Here is an 18,649-nt window from a genome sequence, read left to right as displayed (position 1 = left end):
TTGTCCTGGATGGTGTCGAGCTTCTTGAGAGGTATTGGAGCTGCACCCATCCAGGCAAGGGGACAGTATTCCATTATGCTTCTGACTTGTGCCTTGTAGATGGTGGATAGGCTTTGGGGAGTCAGGAGGTGAGTTACTCACTGCAGGACTCCTAGCCTCTGACCTGCTCTTGTAGCCATGGTATTTATTTGGCTACTCCAGTTCAGTTTCTGGTCAATGGTAGCCCCTAGGATGTTGATAGTGGGGGATTCAGCAATGGTAATGCCATTGAATGTCAAGGGGAGATGGTTAGATTCTCTCTTGTTGGAGATGGTCATTGCCTGGCACTTTTGTGGCGCAAATGTTACTTGCCACTTATCAGCCCAAGCCTGGATATTGTCCAGGTCTTGCTGCATTTCTACACGGACTGCTTCAGTATCTGAGGAGTCACAAATGGTGCTGAACATTGTGCAATCATCAGCGAACATCCCCACTTCTGACCTTATGATTGAAGGAAGGTCATTTATGAAGCAGCTGAAGATGGTTGGGCCTAGGACACTACCCTGAGGAACTCCTGCAGTGATGTGCTGGAGCTGAGATAATTGACCTCCAACGACCACAACCATCTTCCTTTGCGCTAGGTATGACTCCAACCAGCAGAGAGTTTTCCCCCTGATTCCCATTGCCTCCAGTTTTGCTAGGGCTCCTTGATGCCATACTCAGTCAAATGCTGCCTTGACGTCAAGGGCAGTCACTGTCACCTCACCTCTTGAGTTCAGCTCTTTTGTCCATGTTTAAACCAAGGCTGTAATGAGGTCAGGAGCTGAGTGGCCCTGGCGGAACCCAAACTGAGCATCACTGAGCAGGTTATTGCTAAGCAAGTGCCGCTTGATGACACTGTTGATGACACCTTCCATCACTTTACTGATGATTGAGAGTAAGCTGATGGGGCAGTAATTGGCCAGGTTGGACTTTCCTGCTTTTTGTGCACAGTACATACCTGGACAAATTTCCACATTGCAGGGTAGATGCCAATGTTGTAGCTGTACTGGAACAGCTTGGCTATGGGCGCGGCAAGTTCTGAAGCACAGGTCTTCAGTACTACTGCTGGACCCATAGCCTTTGCAGTATCCAATGTCTTCAGTCATTCCTTGATATCATGCGGAGTGAATCGAATTGGCTGAAGTCTGGCATCTGTGATGCTGGGGATTTCAGGAGGAGGCAGAGATGGATCATGAACTCAGCACTTCTGGCTGAAGATTGTTGCAAATGCTTCAGTCTTATCTTTCTCACTGATATGCTGGGCTCCCCCATCATTGAGGATGGGGATATTTGTGGAGCCACCTCCTCCAGTTAGTTAATTGTCCACCACCATTCACGGCAGGATATGGCAGGACTGCAAAGCTTAGATCTGATCCATTGGTTATGGGATCGCTTAGCTCTATCGCCTGCTGCTTACGCAGTTTGGCTCGCAGCTAGTCCTGTGTTTCCTGTGTTGTAGCTTCACCAGCCTGGTGCTGCTCATGGCATGCCCTCTTCATTGAACCAGGGTTGGTCTCCTGGCTTGATGGGAGGAGTGAGGCGATGGAGGGATTTGAAAACAAGGATGAGAATTTTAAAGTCAAGACATTGCTTAACCGGGAATCAATGCAGGTCAGCGAGCACAGCGGTGATGGGGACACAAGTTGATGCAAGTGAAGACAGGAGTTTTGGATGCCCTCAAGGATCTGCTGATAGTGTGAGATGAAAGGGTGGGAGGAAACTCAAGTGCTGCCTAAGCACCGGCATGGACCACTTGGGCCGAAAGGACCATTTCTGGCCTGTGCATTCTTTGTAATTCTTCTATGTAATTGCAAAGAGCAATGGATCTGAAAACAGAGCCCTGGGAGGAAGGGGGAGGGGTGTGGACAAGGCAGGAATGCACAGCTGGTCTCAGCTGCCCAATTAGTACTGTTCCCATTACTAACTTCCCTCTGCTTCATGTCACTATTCCAATTAATAATGCAATTTATAATTCAATTTTGAATCACCTCACTCATCAATTTTGCACTGAAGGCCCTTTCCAAACAGAGTCAAATAACCTTCCAGCTAACTTTCATCCACTGAGTGGGACGTCCTCATATACTCCATTTAACTTTATCAGGCACAATCTGCCTCTCATAAACTCATGCTGGCTTGATTTCATGGCTTTTCATCTCACTTGAGTTTCCGTTCTTTATTAGAGATGAATGGATTTCTTACCGTCGATTCAAACAACTTCAAACAGGCTAATAATATCCAGAATGTGCTAACCATTTAATTAAAAAAAAACTTCCTGATTTCCTCCCTTTCCTGAAGGCCCTCGGTGGGGTTACAATTCTGCAGGTACCTCTCCAAGCAATCGTTCCTCCTGCATAAGCCTATACTTTGGGTGTCAGCCATCGTGTAGTGGGTAGCACTCTCACCGCTAAGTCAAGTGGTCATATGTTCAAGTCTCACTCCAGACTGACAGCCCAGTGTAATAATGAGAGAGTGTTAAACTGTTGGAGGTGATGCTTCTCAGATGAGAGGTTTAACCAAGGCCCTGCCTGCCTTCTCAAGCAATTGTGAAAGATCCCATGACATCATTTGCAGAAGAGCAGGGGAGGTTTTCCTGTTGTCCTGGCCAATATTCATCCCTCAACCAACATCATGGAAGCTGATGATCTGGTCATTATCACATTGCTATTTGTAGGAGCTTACTGTGTGCAAATTGGCTGTCTCATTTCCTACATTATAACAGTGACTACACTTCATTGACTTTGGGATGTCCTGAGGTTGTGAAAGGTGATATATAAATGCAAGTCTTTCTTGACACAATCAGGATCATCGGGCTTTTGACCAGTGCACCATGTCCAAGCCTGTCCTCACTTTTTGTCCAAACACAAACAGCGTACAGCAGAGATCACTGAGTGGCAAAATTAGGGTCAAAAGCCATGATTGCAAAGCAGTTACATAAATTGGAGAGGAATATTTGTATGTTTGTTGAGCAACTGATGATCAGCAATTCTTGCACTATCAATGACAGGGGTATGGTGCTAAGGATCCGGAGATGAGTTCAAATCTCACCACAGCAGCTGGGGAATTTAAATTCAAATAACTAAATAAAAACTGGAATTAAAAAGCTAGAATCAGTCAATGGTAACCACGAAACTACCAGATTATTGTTAAAAACCCATCTGGTTCACTAATGCCCTTTAGAGAATGAAATTTTCCATCCTTATCTGGCCTGCATGTGACTCCAGACCCACAATAATGTGGTTGATTCTTAATTGCCCTCTTAAATGGGCTAGCATTGTATTGAAGAAGACAGTTCACCACCACCTTCGCAATAGGGATAGGCAATAAATGCTGGCCTTGCCTGTTACACCCACATCCCGTGAATGAATGAATAAAAAAAAGCACGTCTCTGATACATCAGAGATACCAGCCCAGGATCACCTTGGAATTAGAAGTTCATGGGTTCAAGCCCAACTCCAGAGACTTGAGCATAAAATCTCTACTGATGGTTCAGTGCAGTACTGAGGGAGTGCTGCACTATTAGAGATGCTGTCTATCAGATGAAACCTTAAACCCTCTCAGGTGGCTGTAAAAAGATTCCATGGTGTTATTTCAAAGAAGAGCATGGGGTATCCTCCAGGGTGTAGGATTTATCTATGTAACACTTCTCAAAAATTGGACAATATCAGCCACAAAAGACACTTTTTCTCATGGGCTAATCTACAATTTACAATTATTTATAGATGCAGGTAATACAGTGAGATATTAAACTCAATACAGTGCTAGGGTTTGCAGGGGTTAATCAAATAACCCAACTCACTAATCTCTCTGTAATTCCATGTTGGGAGACTCAAAGATAGAAGACTTCTTAGAACGAAGTATGCAATCTCCCTCCTCAGTGAAAATAAAGAATGTCTTTTAGGAATTGGAGAAGCACAAACTTCCAGTGCTTAGCATGGTCCCCATCACTTATAGTGGGCGCTGTCATGCAAATGTGATTTGCATGCTTTTCACGGTGGCTGGTATAATGGGGCAGCATTAATAAAATTTAAAATCACACTGTCTAAAAGTGACATCCTCTGAAAGCTGCTCCTATTATTTATTCTTTCTCAGGATTCTAAATTGTGTTATTTGAGACCAGGCAGGTCCCAGGATTGATCCCTGATCTAATCTTGCTCAGTGCTGCTTTAGGGGTACTCCAGTCTGCCTCCTTCCTCCTCCGCCCTCTATCCTTATTCTGTTAAAGTCTAAATCATAGGATGGGTTCAGTTAAAGAATGCACTTCAGTCCAGTTGAAAAGCAACCTTATCATCTGCCCATTACAGGATCCTCCTATTTTCTAAATGAGTCCAATGTCCTGAGCCTTAATCTCTCTTTCCAGCAATCTGTTCCAGTTGTCACTAACCCTCTGTGCAACGAAACACGCAAGAAACCTGTCACAGCTGTGGCTCAATTGGTAGCGCACTTGCCCTTGAGTCAGAAGGTGATGGGTTCAAGTCTGAGTCAAGGACTTAAACATAAAAATCAAGGCTGTTATTCCAGTATGTTAATCAGGGAGTACAGCACTCTTGGAGGTGCCATTGTTTGGGTGAGATGTTAAACACAGGCCCCATCTACCATCAAAGATCCCATAGCACTATCTCAATGAAGAGCAGGGGAGTTATCCTTGGTGTCCTGGTCTATATTTATCCCTCAGTCAACATCATAAAAACAAACTGGTATTTGTGGGAGCTTGCTGTGTGCAAATTGGCTGCTGCATTTCCTACATGACAAAAGTGACAACACTTCAAAATTACTTCACTGGCTCCAAAGTGCTTGGGGATGTCCTGTAGTCCTGAAAGGTGCTATATAAATGCAAGTCTTTCTTTAAACTTCTATTATATAACGCTGAATTCGCACCTTTTTTCTTTACTGGTCTCAACATATGTAACCATGTTATTCTGGGTTACCTTCTCTAACCCATTTAAGTTTTTTTCCTTCGATGAGGTCCCCTTCGAGGCTCCTCTTTTTTAAGCCAAAGAGCCCCGCTGGTCAGAAACTTATCTTTTGTCTTGACCCGTGGGTTTAAAAGTGATAGCAACTCAGTCTTTCAAATGGCAACTGTGCATCCTGAGACTTCAAAATGACAGTTAGCATCACCTTGGCTATAAAAACTGTGCTGCATGCCTTTGATCAGTGACCACTTCAGTTAAGGATGCTGGAAATAACACATTTATGATGCTGCTACATACAGTGACCAAAGGAATGCTTCTCTCCGAACCCGCCAAGACTTTTATACATCATCGAAGTGAAATACAATCTGTGCTGGTTTCCACAGAGTCTGAAAGATTCCAGTACCTAGCCCCAGATTTTCCTTTAAAAGTGTGTTGCCCTTTGAAGCAGCCTCACCCAAACTCTCCTACAGTGGAATATTAATTTTCCCTAAAACTATGACGCGGAGAATCAAATAGGTGCCGCACAGTAATTCTGCTGTTTTGGTCCTTGGGTCAGACTGTCCCGATTACAGAACAAACTGTTACATCAAACAAAAAGCCACAAGATACAATGTGAAGGCTACATTATTTTAATGATTACATAAAATGTTTTAATGATTCTGCTGCACAACTTTTAATCAATTAAAACCATAGCAAATGAGAACACAAGAAACTTTAGAAAGAGGAATTTCTTAAGATGATTAAAGGATTTGTTAGAGTAGATACAGAGAAACTATTTCCTTTCAAGGCAAAGGAAAGACATAACCTTAAAATTAGAGTTAGACCGTTTAGGGCTGATGTAAGGAAATGTGGAACTCTCCCCCCACCCCAAAAAAAAAGCTGTTGATGCTGGTGGGCGTGTCAAATGAAAATTTCAAGACTGAGATTGAAAGGTTTTTGTTAAGTAAAGGTATTAAGGGTTATGAAACCAAGGTGGGTAGACAGAGTTAAGACACAGATCAGCCACGATTTCAATGAATGGTGGAACAGTTTTGAGGGGCTGAATGGCTTCCTCCTGTTCCTACGGGAAAAATTACAATGGAAATTAAAGTTAGCAGAGATGTAAATCGGGCTGCCAACTTGCTGTGTCCCACTTTACACTATCACCCAGAGTCAAGATCTACCCCAAAGTTTCCTCCTCGGAATGCAAAGTCACAAAATGAACCCTATAATGTATCCTCTTTGTATAACTAAATCTAAAGGGGGAGGAAAAGGATACTGAAGTTAATTGGAAGCTGAATTTCACAAGGAACCTTGACGGAAACATTTCCCTCTTTAACCGATTGAAGGTGCAAGCTTTTTCCCACAGTAATCATTAAGGATATATTTGATGATCTCATTGGCATTCATCACCCATGATCATAGGCACAAGGACAAGGGAAACATTGTAAGACCAGCACCAGAATGTTAATGAACACTATTCACATCAATGTTGCAGCCAAAAGGATTATTGATGAGTGCAATGAGCAGATCATAAGCCAATAAATCCCTGTTGTATTCCAGAGCTGAGCCTTTTGGACTTTATACTTTCTACAAAGGCCAATTGCTTAAAGTAACTCTCTCACGGTTAAAGACGCACTTTCACACTTGCTGCCGCAGTTACTAAGAATCGGTTACAAAGAATTATGATTAACTTTAACGTTTTAATTTTATTTTTGCTTGTACTTGTAACTCATTTCTTCCTCCTCCTCCACAATGCATGATAATAAAAATATGATTGGCAATCTGTGGGAAATTTAAACCCATCACGACAATAACTCTGAATGAGCCAACATGAAAATCTATGACGACACTCTATCCTCACTGCTATAAAACACCACGGCACATCACCTTAGAGAGAAGGCCACAATGATGTGAGAAGTCAGATACAGGAATAAGCACAACCAGCCCCTCTGCATCTTAAGACAAGGTAGAGAGTGGTCACTGAAAGCCCCATTTAATAACCTCTGACATCATGAGCACCAACAAACAGAACCCCTTCACCTGAAGTCAGTAACATTGCTGGAATTTTCACAACTACGTTAACATCGTTGGCTTGATAATATATGGAAGTCAATGTATTATTCTTCAGCAGGAGCACACATCAGGCAATAGATTGCACACTGTCTGATTTTCTGAGATGGGCCACTTTCAGAACCAGGGGCTACGATGCAATGTAAATAGGACACAAAGCATTCTACTACTGTCAGCTAGCTCCATCACCCTATCAGGTGGGCTAGCTATCCTTTTATATATGCTTCCAGCAAGGGAACCAGTCAGCCTGGTACTTTTTCCATCTCAGACTAAGATCGAGTATCGCTCTCTGTGAAGCATTAACTAAATACTGCAACTATGATTAAATGGTATGGTCGAGAAAGGGAAAATACCAAGTCCTTCCTGCCCCACATCTGGTCAAAATTGTAATTTTTCATCTTGAACACTGTCCACCTGTGTCATCATTACTGCTCTTCATATGCTGCTGAAACCCTCATACATACCTTCCTGACCTCAAGAATTGATACCTGAAATGTAGTAGAAGTGATCTGCCCAAGGGCAGGACCTCTGCTTATTTCTCCACGCCTCATGGACCTGCACTTTCCTCTTCAGTTGCTAAGAGCCATTTTTTTTAAGCTTCCATGAGAAATGAGCAATATGACCAGGGAAAAAGTACATGAGGTGGTTTCCAGTTGCCTTCCTCATGTGTGCTTTAAAGGACACGAGTCCTCTTCCTGAAAGATCCTCCCTGTAAGCAGCTGTTGTCCCTCGAGGTTCTAGCTCTCTCGCCATCACCACCAAAAATTCGCTGGTTCCGCTGTTGGCCATGGCTCGTAACCCTGAGCCCTTACCAGGGCCTGGGGCAACTCAGAAAAGGGCAGGGACGACCATCCCCTGAGATCTCATATGATCCTGCTACCTGAAATGCGCTCCTGCCAATTTCCCCAGCCCAACCTTTCACAAACTCCTGTGAATTCCACACAAAGTGTTGCACATCATCTTTGAGGTCCTTCTTTTTTCCATATCCTTCCATAGCCTCATCCATATTTCAGCCTACACATTTCTATCAGTTATATCCTGCAAACTGCAGCCCTTTCTCCTCCAATGCCACACTACATCTCCCACATGTTAGTTCTGCTCTTTCATTAATGGCCAATCTCCCCATACCCCTACTCTTTGGCACTCTCTTCCAAAACCACTATCTCTTAATACCTCTCATCCCTTCCTGCAAATGCCTCTTGGAGACCAGGCTCTTCAACCATGCCTTTGATGCCCACTTCATGATGCTTTCCACCTCAGTGTCCTCCACCCCCTTGGAAGTTGAGCACTCGGTAAAGTTCTCCAATGCATGATGCATGATATGAATGAGAGTTGCTGATGTAGTCCTAGAGTTTAACAATAATGCAATTTGCAGAACTAATCCGTGTAAAATGCGAGCAAGATCTGGTTAAGAGCTCCGACTGCATACCTTTGACTACATGCCTCAGCTATAAGCTCAAGAACTTAAGCAAATTTCAACAGCCAACATTCCCAAACATCAATGCTAAGACTGTATCGCTAACCTCCTCCAGCTCTGCAGCCCCTTTGAGATTATCTCGGCTCCTCCGATTCTGGCTTCTTGTGCATCTCTGATTTTAATCGCTCCACCAATGGTGGTCATGCCTTCAACTGTCTCGGCCCTAAGCTCTGCAATTTCCTCCTTAAACCTCTCTGCCTCTCCCTCCTCAATTAAGACACTGTTTAAAAGGTAAATGCGTAGTCGAAAGTCATAACGGTGCAAAGCAAACAAAACAAGGTACAAACAAAACGATAAGCAATTGAGCACTGGAAACCACAACGAGTGCAACTCACTTGTTGCTGGACCTGTAGACATCAGCAATGTTGGAAAACAGATGATGCCTCTCGGTTTTGGTCATGGTTAAGTTCAGTGCTTCAGAGTTCTTAAACATGCGGATCAGGATTTCGAGGCTCAGCATGTAGGAGTGTTCTGATGAAATCACTTCAAAAATAGCCTGTTGGCAAAGAGAGAGTTCACAGTTCAGTGGAACGGTGAAGGGTCAGACCTGCGACTTCATGCTCGATTTCTCCAATGTCTTCCTTGCCATCATCCCATCCTTTATCCTCCATATCAAGACAGGAACAGGAAGAGGCCATTCAGCCCCTCAAACCTGTTCTGCCATTCAAATAGGTCATGGCTGATCTGTATCTTAACTCCATTTACTTGTTTTAGTTCTGTAACCCTTAATATCCTTGTCCAACAAAAATCTACCAATCTCAGTTTTGAAATTTTCAATTGATCCTCCCCAGCCTTAACAGGTTTTTGGGGGAGAGAGTTCCGGATTTCCACTACCCTTTGTGTGAAGAAGTACTTCCTGACATCACCCCTGAATGGTCTAGCTCTTGTCCTGGACTACCCCACCAGAGGGAATAGTTTCTATCTACCCTATCACTTCCTTTGATCATCTGAAATGCTCGCACATCTGGTTTTGGTCAGATGCCAGTATTACACCAGGTCCAACGTTACTGTCCAGTGATCTGAACCATTCTTGTTCCAACTCGACGAATTAGGTTAAAAATCAGAGTTTAAGTCTGAGGACCATAATCTGAAAAAGGCATGTGCTGGATAAATACCCGAGCTTTACCCTTTGAATATTGCCTTTCACTCGGTCCTACTCCTTTATCCTAAGACTGATATGTTCGCCCAACTCTAACAAAGGGCCATTTATAAAACCCCAACCGCTACCCCAACCATATGAGATCTTCGAATTCAGCACTGAGCAGGGCCTTCCTGCTCTACGCAGCTTAATACTAAACAACATAGCGTGTTTATTGATTGAGCTACGGACACGCTGAAATCAATCTAAATTATGGACTTGCGAGCTAGTTTTGGATACCAAAATATTTTCTCTCTTTGGTTGACAGGGAAGGGGAAGTGAGAGTGTCTTCAAATGAAAGTACGTTCCCCAGAGAAACATTTCCCTTTCTAACTGCAGCCTAAATAAGGGGAATTCATTCTTGGCCCAGAACCATAAACCATAATATGCAAAGAATACTGTAGCCAACTGGAAGGCAGTTCTGGTTTATGTTTCTGGCTGCTCCAGTTTAATTAGTAGTTTGTAACACACAGTGATGGCAAAAAGTTGCTGTGAATCCATATATAAGGAAATAAAATAGTTCTGTCAGATTGTTTACACTAAACATTACATGAACTTAGGGGCTGGATGAAAAAAAGCCCAAAATCCATCCAGTTCACCTTCAATCATCCCGGTAGTCACCTAGACACAACAATAATGGAGGTGCTGGCTAATCATAGCAATCAGTCTCTATTAATTAATCTACAACAGACCCAGAACTAAGGCGAGGAAAAACCCAGTGGAGGAGAGCTTTGGGAACCAAAGGTTCAAAGTCAATTAGTTCCTTCCAAACATGCTACACTTATATATGTAATTTAAGGCATGGCATGTGATATGTATCACAAAATGTTATTTTCTGAAAGGAATCAATCTAATTTGTATTTGAATGGACCAGTATTATCTGCTTCCACCATCTCCTTAGGGGATCCATTCCAGAGGTTGACCACTCACTCACTGAAACATTGTTTCTGCCAGTTATTTTTGTATTTACCCCACTTTAAGCACAGACCACATCCTCAGGTTCTACAGTTGTGAACAAGGTGAAACAGCTGCTCATGGCCTACATTAACTAGTCCCTTAACAAGCCTGAAAACAGTAATCATATCACCGTGCCAGCTTCTCCTTTCCAGTTATCTCATGGGCTGTCAGAATCTGACCCAGTTTCATTCAATGCTGACTCGTGAACAAAGAATGTAATGTACCTCCTGCCTCTTCTTTTCTTCCTGGGTGACGGTCTGTAATATTCCACTCTTCTTCACCTGAAAGGTAGAAGCGCATCCATTATTTCTAAACACTGCATCAGTCAGGAAAAAGAAAAGAGAAAACTTAGCAATAAACCTGTTTCCTCAACTTCCACTTGCCTGGATGAGTGTAACTCCGACAACACTTAAGAACCTCAATGCCATCCAGGACAAAGCAGCGCTCTTGATTGACACCCCATCCATCACCTTCAACATTCACTTCCTCCACTCCCGCTGCACAGTGGCAGCAGTGTGTACCATCTACAAGATGCACTGCAGCAACTCACCAAGGCTCCTTCGACAGCACCTTCCAAACCTGTGACCTCTACCACCCAGCAAAACAAGGAAAGCAAACACATGGAAACACCACCACCTCCCAAGTTCCCCTCCAAGTCACACACCATCCTGACTTGGAAATATATTACTGTTCCTTCAACGTCGCTGGATCAAAAGCCCACAGCACCACACAGCCTGCAGTGGTTCAAGATGGCAGCTCACCACCACCTTCTCAACAGGAATTAAGGATGGGTAATAAATGCTGGGCTGCCAGTTACATCCACATCCTGTGCATGAATTTAAAAAAACACACCTTTATTTAAATGAATAAAATCTCTAAGAGTTGTTAAGATATACACACCACTTGATCACAAGGCGTGAAGCACATTATAGCATCAGGTGAGTTTTGCAAGGATTCACTCCCAGCACAGAGCCTCCTAACGATGGCAAACAAGACTCAATGACACAGGTGCGATGGACCAAATGGCCTCCTTTGCAAGATTCTCTGACTCTATGATGGTGCACCCTGATTTGAAACCTGAGATGGGGGACACACCTTGTTACAGGATTTCATCTAAGTTTAAACTATTAAGAAATAAGCCAGCGTAAACCAAGAATTATTTTTCCATTCGCTCATGGGATATGGGCGCCGTTGGCCGGGCCAGCATTTGTTGCCCATCCCTAATTGCCCTTGAGAAGGTGGTGGTGAGCTGCTTTCTTGAACCATTGTAGCCCATCTGGTGTAGGTACACCCATAGTGCTGTTAGAGAGGGAGCTCCAGGAATTTGACCCAGTCACAGTGAAAGAATGGCAATATAGTTCCAAGTCAAGATGCGTCTCCTGCCCTTGTCCTTCTAGGTGGTAGAGGCTGATAGTTTGGAAGATGCTTTTGAAGGAGCCTTGGTGACTTGCTGCAGTGCATCTTGTGTGTGGTACACACTACAGCCACTGTGCACCAGTAGCAGAGGGAGTGAATATTTAAGGTGGTCCAATAGAGTACCCGACCTTTGGTGGCTAACAGATGCCATGCTCAGGTTTAGAATGCCAGTAGTTTTAGGAAGAAGGGAAAAGTGAGAGGCATAAGGAGTTCTGCAGATTTGCCCACATTTCATGGTGATCTGCAGACCATGACAGAATGCTAAAGGACTCTTGGAGCTAAGAATTGAGCAGAATGCATGATAGCATTTTACCCAAGAATGTGCTACTGATGGGGAAAGGCAATGAGTTAATACCTTCAAGTAATGCACACACTGGGGCTGCAAGTGTGAAAGGAAGGTATAAAGTTGTCAGCTGGCCATGGTTCCAGCAGCACATCCAGTCCAGGTTTTTGAAATTGCTGCTCTGCTTTCCATTTGGGGACACTTTGTCACCAACACTAAGGGTTTTGAAATTGCTTCCAGATTGCAGTCTTTATTGGCAATACAGTGAATGGTGGCCTCTTATACTTAATATTGTGTGTTGAAAGGCAAAAAAGCAGCCAGCTAGAAATACTGATGGTAATTTCAAAAACCTGAAGTGATCAGGCAAAAATGAGAGTGATCTGGCAGCTGCCAATCCAAGGGAAGTCCAAGTTAAACGATAATTACCTATGATGATTAGAAAGCTAGCTCATGAACATGTTACACTCAATTAGATGGAGTTCAAACAAATTTTCAGATACATTTTGTAGCTAAATCTATTCACGAATTTATGAACCTCAAAACTTTTAAACTTAACTTTACCCATGCGTTATCTGCATGTTCAATAACAAACATCTCAAATTCTGTTCTATTAGTAAGACAGACCTCTATTTATATAGCATCTTATCACATCCCTCAGAAATAGCTTAAAGCAGAAAGTTGGGGGGGGGGGGGGGTGGTGCGTCCTAGAAAGAAAGACTGACTTGCATTCATATAGCTCCTTTCATAACCTCAGGGTGTCCCAATGTGCTTTACAACAACAACTTGTATTTATATAACATTTTTAATGTAAATAGTCGTTTGATAGTACAGAACTTGAGTACTACTGAAAACAGAGACATTTTGTTGAAGTTTTTTGTCTTGCACTCATCAGGACCAACCGCAAGAATACCAATGTAAGGGAAAGCAACAAATTTATACTGTATGAGAAGACAGTGCTGACTGCTTGACAAGTGGACGCTGATTAGTAGAGGCATCGCCATGGAGAATGCACCAGTTTATGGTGACTGACAGTTAACTGTCAAGCTTTGTTTGAAATTAAAACAGGCAGCCTGACTCTGATTGGTCAAGGCATTGCCCTGAGGAATGAACCAGCGAATGGTTGTCACTTATTTTGTCTAGCTGAAATAGGCACAATGTGTGTACAGGTTCTTTCTGTCTGCGAAGAACAGGGCCCTGTGTATTAAAATATGTAGCTTCCAGTACGTGCAAATACGCCACACTGCGAGCCTGACTGACAATCTTAAATTGGTTGACAGCGTAATCCTTAGCACAGTGAGGATTATTTAGCAAATGTTGTCCAATCGTGGAATCACACCTAATGTTGGACACTGTGTTTTGAGTTTTGCAAGCATGGGCTGGTTGAGAACAGCCTGTACCTTGCCCGTTGCAAACAGCAGAAGGGACATGTTGTTTGATACGATCCGCCAGTCTTTGGGACGTACATCCTATAAAACTAGCATTACACGGGCATTGAAATTGTTAATGTAGTAAAACATCCCAAGGCACTTCACAGGAGTGTTATCAGACAAAATTTAACACTGAGCCACATAAGGAGACACCCAAAGCTTGGTCAAAGAGGGTGGTTTAAATAACACCTGAAAAGGAGGAGAGAGGGGAAAAGAGGCGGAGAGCTAAGAGAGGGAATTTCAGAGCTTAGGGCCCAAGCAGCTGAAGGCACGGCCGCCAATAGTGAAGTGATTAAAATCGGGATGTTCAAGAGGCCAGAATTGGAGAAGCACAGAAACTTCGGAGGGGTGCAGGGCTGCAGGAGATTACAGAGATAGGGAGGGGCGAGGCCATGGAAGGATTTGAAAACAAGAATGAGAATTTTTAAATTAAGGCATTGCTTAGCGGGAGCCAATTTGAGTCAGCAAGCAGAGGAGTGATGGGTGAACAGGACTTTATGCAAGTAAGGACATGAGCAGCAGAGTTTTGGATGTCCTCAAGTTTACAGAAGGTGTAATGCAGAATGCTGGCCAGATGTGCATTGGAACAGTCAGGTCGAGAGGTAATAAAGGCATGGATGTGGGTTTCAGTGGCAGAAGAACTGTGGGAGGATGCAGTCAGGCGATGTTATGGTGGTGTTAATAAGCTGTCATAGCGATGGCATGGAAGTTCTTCTCAGGATCAAATACAACAAACTGGTTCAGCCACAGACAGTTGCCAAGGAGAGATAGGGGGCTGAATTTTCAAAACAAGATCAGGAACCCAACGCCAGGATGAGCATCAGACAAGCTTAGAGAGCTAATCAGTGCAGGACCGCAGCAGGCTGTCTCTCTCTCCAGGTAATACTGCATGTTTGGTACCCTGTCTGTGGACTGCAAAACATACAAGTCTATCATTGCTATACCAAGACTCTGAGGAGAAAGCCATCTACATCATTGTCTCTAAGAAAACCCTGAACCAAGGGGGCTACCTCTACCAGCTAGAAACTTCAGGACCATGAATTCAGCCAGAAGACAATGTATAACCAGACCCCACAGACTCTTGATTATTTTTATTTGTTCTGGGCTCTAATCCAACCAAACTATTAGAGTCATAGAGTTATACAGCACAGAAACAGGTCCTTCGGCCCACCGTGTCTGTGCCAGCCATCAAGCACCTATCTATTCCAATCCCATTTTCCTTCACCTGGCCTGTAGCCCTGTATGCTATGGATTTTAAAGTGCTCATCTAAACACTTCTTAAATGTTGTGAGAGTTCCTGCCTCTACCACCTCTTCAGGCAGTGCATTCCAGATTTCAAACACCCTCTGGGTGAAAAGTTTGTTCCTCAAATTCCCTCTAAACCTCCTGCCCCTTACCTTAAATCTATGCCCCCTGGTTATTGACCCCTCCACTAAGGGAAAAAGTTGCTTCCTATCCATCCTATCAATGCCCCTCATAATTTTGTATACCTCAATCATGTCCCCCCTCAACCTTCTCTGCTCTAAGGAAAACAACCCTAGCCTATCCAGTCTCTCTTCATAGCTAAAACGCTCCAGCCCAGGCAACATCCTGGTGAATCTCCTCTGCACCCTCTCCAGTGCAATCACATCCTTCCTAAAGTGTGGTGACCAGAATTGTACACAGTACTCCAGCTGTGGCCTAACTCGCATTTTATACAGCTCCATCATAACCTTCCTGCTCTTATATTCCCTGCCTCGGCTAATAAAGGCAAGTATCCCATATGCCTTCCTAACCACCTTAACTACCTGTGCTGCTGCCTTCAGTTATCTATGGACAAGTACACCAAGGTCCCTCTGACCTTCTGTACTTCCTAGAGTCCTTCCATCCATTGTATATTCTCTTGCCTTGTTAGTCCTCCCAAAATGCATCACCTCACACTTCTCAGGATTAAATTCCATTTGCCACTGCTCCGCTCATCTTACAGCCCATCTATATCGTCCTGTAATCTAAGGCTTTCCTCCTCACTATTTAAAACACCACCAATTTTTGTGTCATATGCGAACTTACTGATTATACCTACTATATTCACATCTAAATCATTAATGTACACTACAAACAGCAAGGGTCCCAGTACCGATCCCTGCGGTCAACCATGGAAAAGGCTGCAGACAGGTCAAGAAGGTCGAGGAGGGATAGTTTACCTTTGTCACAGTCACATATGAAGTCATTACTGAGTGTAACAAGAGTGGTTTTGGTACTATGGCAGGGGCGGAAACCTAACTGGAGGGATTCAAAAACAAGAAAGATTGGGATTGATTTGGAATGCGACAATATGTTCAAGGACTCAAGGGAATATAATCCTTGTCTATGCAATCTGTCCTCAAAATGTAACCCTCTACGGCCCCATGCCCCAGGTGAATCTGTGCTTAAACCCCTCCAAGATCAATATATCCTTCCTGAGGTGAGGTGCCCAGAACAGAACACAGTATTCTACATGGGATTTATCAAGGCTCTGTACAACTGAAACATTCGAGAGGGTGCAGAAAAGATTCACAGGAATGGTTCCAGGGATGAGGAACTTCAGTTACAAGGATAGATTGGAGAAACTGGAACTGTTCTCCTTGGAGAAGAGAAGATTAAGAGGAGATTTGACAGACGTGCTCAAAATCATGAGGGCCTGGACAGAGCACATACGGAGAAACTGTTCCCATTGGCAGAAGGATCTAGAACCAGAAGACACTGATTCAAGGTGACCGGGAAAAGAAGCAACGGCAACATGAGGAAAACATTTTTTTGCAGCGAGTGGTTAGGATCTGGAATGCACTGCCTGAGAGTGTGGTGGAGGCAGGTTCAAATCGCGGCCTTCAAATTAGAATTGGATAACTATGTGAAGAAAAAATGTTTGCAGGGCTACGAGGAAAAGGCAGGGCAGTCGGTCTAGGTGAGTTGCTCTTGCAGACAGCCAGCACGGACATGTTGGGCCAAATGTGTTGCATGATTCTATGATTCTCTTTGTATTCCAGCCCATCATCGCTGTTACTGCTGGCCTACACTGGCTCCCAGAAAGGCAATGCCTCAATTTAAATTTTTTCACCCTTGTTTTCAAATCCATCTGGGGCCTTGCCCACTCCCAGTCCTACAACCCTCTGAGATCTCTGTGTTCCTCCGATTCTAGCCTCTTGTGCGCTCCTGAATTTAACCATTCCACCATTGACAGTCGTGCCTTCAGCTGCCCAGGCCCTAAACTCTGACGATCCCTCCTTGACCTTCTCCGCCTCTCTCTCTCTCTCTCTCTCCTTTACGACCTTAAAACTTGCCTTTTTGATCATGTTTTTGATCACCTGTCCTAATATCTCCTCATGTGGCTCAGTATCCAATTTTGTTTGATAATGCTCCTGTGAAACGCCTTGGGACATTTACCCACATTAGAAGGTGCGATATGAATGCGAGTTGTTGTTGCTGTATTCCATTAACCATTGCCGGGCTGATGCGTGCAAATTGACAACTTGAATTGAGGTACCTATTGGCCATCAGCTGCTATGGAGCCACAACCACTACATGCAAATACAGGAGAAGGGGTTGGATGCAGGGGTTTGGTTGGAAGGAAAAATTAGTGGAAGACCAAAGAAGCTGCATTTTGGAGCAAAAAGAGAATTCAATATCAAATATCACCACCCAGGATCCTAATCTGAACTCCCTAGTGCCAGCAGCACAAATATTGTAGCTGCACAAAGCTTGGGTCTGCGAATCTGCCGCAAGATTGGCGGAGTTGGAATTAGTAGCGGGAACGAAGAGAGCAGGCGCAGCAGGTCCCCAGGATTGGGACTGAACACACGTTGAAATAACAATAGCTTGAGGCGCTACACGAGGTGAAGGGGATATTGCACGAGGAGGAGCAGAAGGGGACCTGAAAATCCAGCCACAGAGCTCCAGTGGAGGATTTTAAATTATGGTTGAGGAGTGGCGGGGGAGGGAGGATGCAGCAAGGCAGAGAGATTTGAGGATGGGCGAGGAGAGGAAGGGTGAGGGAAGGGTTGCGCAAGGCAGAGGCATTTAGGGATAGAATTCCAGAGCACAGGAGCTGGATGGGTGTAGGGTTGTGAGGGGGAACTGTTACTAATGGTAGAATGGAGGTCTATGAGGGGCCAACTGATAGCCTGGAGAGTGGAAGATGGGAACTAGGTCATAGGACTGGAGGAGGCTGCATAACCAGGCCAGAGGGAGGCCGTGGAAGAATTTGTGAAGAAGGAGTTTAAAAATATCCTTCTGCCAGTGCACACAGGAAACATGTAGCCACTCCTGGGGAGATTCACCAAGGTTTTAGCATTACGTTCACCCCAGAGAATCTGAGGCAGTCCCATCAGCCTGATTAAGAAGTATGCCTGGAATGCTTGTAATCTGTAACACACTGCAGCTGTAAACAGCAAAGCAACGATCAGTATGCACTCCACCAAGTGTTACTGCATGGCTGTCACCAGTGGTGACTGTGATGGATGCAGGCTTCTTTTTGGAGGGTGGAGGGTTGATCAATGCCAGCTCCGTATCCCTGCCACTGTTTAAAAATCCTGCTCACACTCTCTACCCTCACGTAGAGAAGACGCTCCTTTCAACATTCATGGTCCTTTTACACTACTCCAGCAATTTCAGGAGTGATATGACAGCCGCAGGCAACAACTTCCACAACTGCGAGCACTGGGAAGGGGGCGAATCAAAGACTCATACATCACAAAAGGCCATTCAGCCCATCATGTGTATGCCAGCTCTTCGAAAGCTCTTAACTCGTCTAACTCCCCTGCACGTTCCTCAAACCCCTGCAATTTAATCCACTTCAAGTGTTTGTCCAATTCCCCTCTTGAAAGTTACGATTGAATCTGCTTCCAAAGCCCCTTCAGGCAGCGCATTCCAGATTGTAACTCACCGTGGAAAAAAATTCTCATTTCATCTCGGACTTTTTTGCCAATTATTTTAAATCTTTGTCCTTTGGTT

General features: G+C 44.1%; 1 protein-coding gene across 7 annotated transcripts in view; it reads right to left on the bottom strand.

The window, feature by feature from the left end:
• Nucleotides 1–18,649, bottom strand: part of LOC137375453 (rho guanine nucleotide exchange factor 26-like) — a 225,825-nt gene that overhangs the window by 161,104 nt on the left and 46,072 nt on the right. For all 7 annotated transcript variants that reach the window (XM_068042725.1, XM_068042727.1, XM_068042726.1 and 4 more), the window contains exons 5-6: nt 10,780–10,836; nt 8,796–8,956 (exon numbers count right to left, since the gene is read on the bottom strand). In XM_068042725.1, the coding sequence (XP_067898826.1) occupies nt 8,796–8,956; nt 10,780–10,836 (218 nt within the window). The remainder of the gene's footprint in view (nt 1–8,795; nt 8,957–10,779; nt 10,837–18,649) is intronic.

This window comes from Heterodontus francisci, chromosome 11 (assembly GCF_036365525.1).
Source record: "Heterodontus francisci isolate sHetFra1 chromosome 11, sHetFra1.hap1, whole genome shotgun sequence".
Lineage (NCBI taxonomy): Eukaryota > Metazoa > Chordata > Chondrichthyes > Heterodontiformes > Heterodontidae > Heterodontus > Heterodontus francisci.
The sequence above is the reverse complement of the archived record's forward strand: the minus strand, read 5'-3'. Positions and strand labels throughout refer to the sequence as shown.